General features: G+C 15.5%; 1 protein-coding gene across 1 annotated transcript; it reads right to left on the minus strand.

Annotated features, from left to right (window-relative positions):
- Positions 1-199: 199 nt before the first annotated feature.
- On the minus strand, positions 200-881 carry PGSY75_0721600 (putative 40S ribosomal protein S5; the record flags this gene model as incomplete). The annotated part of the gene is made up of 2 exons (XM_018785057.1): positions 200-709; positions 804-881. The coding sequence occupies 2 exons, from the start codon at positions 879-881 to the stop codon at positions 200-202; spliced, it is 588 nt and encodes a 195-aa protein (XP_018642558.1).
- Between the last annotated feature and the right edge of the window lie 2797 nt (positions 882-3678).

The following is a 3678-nucleotide window of genomic DNA, read 5'->3' on the forward strand; positions in this document are numbered from 1 at the left end:
TAAAAAAATATTTTTCCTACTATTTTCCAAAATTAAAAAAAAAAAAAAAAAAAAAAAAAAAATTAACATATATAAAATATAAAAATATATGATCATATAAAGATATGTATATGTACATTTAAATATATACATATATATATATATATATATATATATTTTTGTGTACATAAAAATATTTGTTTTGTTTGTTGGTAACTTTTTATCTGTTAGCTTTTGCTACTCTTTCAATTTCATCTTTTTTTTTAATAGCATAAGAACTAGATGATTCATTAGCACAATTAATAATTTCTTCTGCTAAACATTCAGATATAGATTTAATATTTCTAAAAGCTGCATTTCTAGCACCAGTGCAAATTAAATAGATAGCTTGATTTACTCTTCTTAAAGGAGAGACATCAACTGCTTGTCTTCTAACAACACCAGCTGATCCAATTCTTGTTGAATCTTCTCTTGGTCCACCTTTTTGTACTGCGTTTACAAAAACTTGTATTGGGTTTTCTCCTGTCATTAAATGAATAATTTCAAAAGCATAAGCTACGATTCTTATTGCTTTTAATTTTTTTCCGTTATTCCTTCCATGCATCATCATAGAATTTACTAATCTTTCTACAATTGGGCATAACGCCTTTCTAAACCTTTTCTTTTGATAACGTCCAGCAGTATGTGGGGTATAAACACATGCCTTTTGTGACACAGCTATACAATCCACCTAAAAAAAAAAAAAAAAAATTAAAGTTAGAAAAATTATATATATATATATATATAATATATATATTTTATTTTTTTTTTGCCCTTTTCCTTACCAAAGATAAGTCAGCAATATTGATCTCTTCATATGACCATTTTTTAAAAAGTTTTATATCAGCCGTTGTTGTTTCCATTCTTTCAAAAAATTATCTAAACAAAAATATATATATATATATATTTATTTATTTATATAATATACTTTAAACTATTTAATAATATATATAACATACATTATTATATATTCTTACAATAAAATGTTAATCACAAAAACAAAAATATATATAAAATACATATATTATATTATATATATAATATATTTTTTCATATGAACACAAAACATATATCCTTTTCTTTCTCTAAAATGAGAATATTCAAAAGAAGATTTTAAAATTTTAAATAATAAATATATATTATTTTCTTTTCATATATATATTAATATATTTATAGATCTCATTTATTTTTTTATAATATATGTAAAATATATAATATTTAATTACCTCTTTTTTTTTTTAATTCGATTAATATTATATTATATTTACCAATTTTTCTTAAAATTTCATAATTTTTATAATTTATAAAAAAATTAAAAATATAAAAAATGTGGAATTTTATATTTTTATTTTAATATTTTTTATTATTTTTTTTGAAGCTTTTTTTTTTTTTTTTATATGTATACATATATCTGGTATAATTTAGAAAATGTAATATATATATATATATATATATATATTATAATTATATATACTTTTTGTTTTGAAAAAAAGAAATAGTTTAATTTACATTTTTTTTTTTTTTTTTTTTTAAACCTTAGAAAAAAAAAAGGTTTTACAATATTAATATTATATATATGTACATTCAACGGTGTATATCAAAATAATATATTATTATATATATTATATATAATATTTATTATAATATATAATAATAAAACATGACAAATAATATAAAAAGTTAATTTTATATAATATATAGGGTATTATTATATATTATATAATAAAATATATCTATTATAATTATATTATATTTTCTTAATACATAGTTCAATATATTATATATATATTATATTATACAAATATATTATTATGTATATTATATATAATTAATATATATATATATATGTAATAAAAATATGCAAGGGGAAGAAAAATTAGAAACAAAAAAAACCCCTTATACATACATCCTCACATATTATTATTATATATATTATATATATATAATATATATTTTATAAGGTAAGTTTTTTTTTTTTTTTTTTTGAAAAGTATTATATTATATATATATATATAAATATACATAATATATATTAAAATTATTATGATCCTAATATTATTATAAATAAATATATTATATATTAATTATTATATTAATCTTTTTTATTATTTTACTTTTGAAAAAAAGACCTTTTTATATTATTTTAAAGTTATAATATATATGATATTTTTATTAACATGAAAAAAATAATAAATGAAATATAACTTATTTTATTTTAATAAAAAGAAAAAACTGAAATGTAAGAAAATCATATAAAATAAGTGAAAATATACATTTTTTAATATTATATATAAATATATATATATATATTTTCCTTTTTAAGTATAATATTATAATATGGAATTATAAAAAGTATACTATATTTTATAAGGTTCTAAAGGTTTTAATTTATCTCTCTTTTTTTTTTTTATATATATTTTTTCTCCATCTCAATATATTAAAATGACATATTTTTTAATTCATAATAAGAAAAGTTAAGAATAATATTTTATTTATTTTATATAAATTATATCAAATGATGATATAAAACATAATCATACCATGTTTATATAAAAATTAAAAAAGAAGGAAATATATTTCACTAATATGTTTAATATAACCTCATATGAAATAACCTTTATGCGGAAAAAAAGTAACACCTCGTTGCAGGTGATTAAAAATAAGAATAATATAATAATAATAATTATAAATAACAATGCGTTTTATTAATTTTGCAAAGTTTTATTTCTACATGTACAATTATGTAGCGTTCTATTTTTGTGTAAACAATTTACAGTGTGTTTTAAAGATATGTAATTTAAGCTTCCTATATTATTATATCATATATTAAATATTAAATTTTTATTAATTATATGAAATATATATATATATATATATATATATATATATTTATATATGTATATATTATTTTTAAAATAATTATTTCTATTTTTTAACAAAGACGTAACAAAATGTAGAACAGCCAAAGGGAATACATACATATTTTATTTGTATGCTAACGAATTTCATTAATTTGGTATATCAAAAAAAATAAAATAAAATAATTGTAAATAAAAATTATGACCTGTACATATAATTTTCTTTCTTTTTCGTTTTTTTTTTAATCTTTACCTGAATATGTTCATAAAATGAAATACATGTTAGCTTTATTTTATTAATATATAAATATAATAATATAAAAAAAAAAAAGAAGTTTTGTAAGTTTATCAATATTGTCGGAATAAATTACATGTCTTGTTCATATAGTTTTACTATTATTTTAGTTAATATATTTTTTTCCCCTTTATTTTGTATGTACACAATTTATCATATTGTGTTTTGCATAAAAAATAAAATAAAAAAACAGCTAAATATATAAAAATATATCATAATAGTTATAATACCCCTTAGACAATAAAATAAGAATATATATATATATATATATTTAAAGCTAAAAAGTATTACTACTTTACATGATTTAATTGGTTTTATTTTATTTTTTTTTGAAAATATATATAGACATTTTTATACAGCGAAAACGTTCATATAAAAAAAAAAAAAAAAAAAAAAATTTGAACATTTTATAGTTTGTTATCTTTTTTTTTTTTTTTTTTTTTTTTTTTTTTTTTTTTTAATAAAGAAAAATATATTTTTTATTATTTTTTTTTTTTTTTTTTTTTA

Source organism: Plasmodium gaboni, chromosome 7, assembly GCF_001602025.1.
Source record: "Plasmodium gaboni strain SY75 chromosome 7, whole genome shotgun sequence".
NCBI lineage: Eukaryota > Apicomplexa > Aconoidasida > Haemosporida > Plasmodiidae > Plasmodium > Plasmodium gaboni.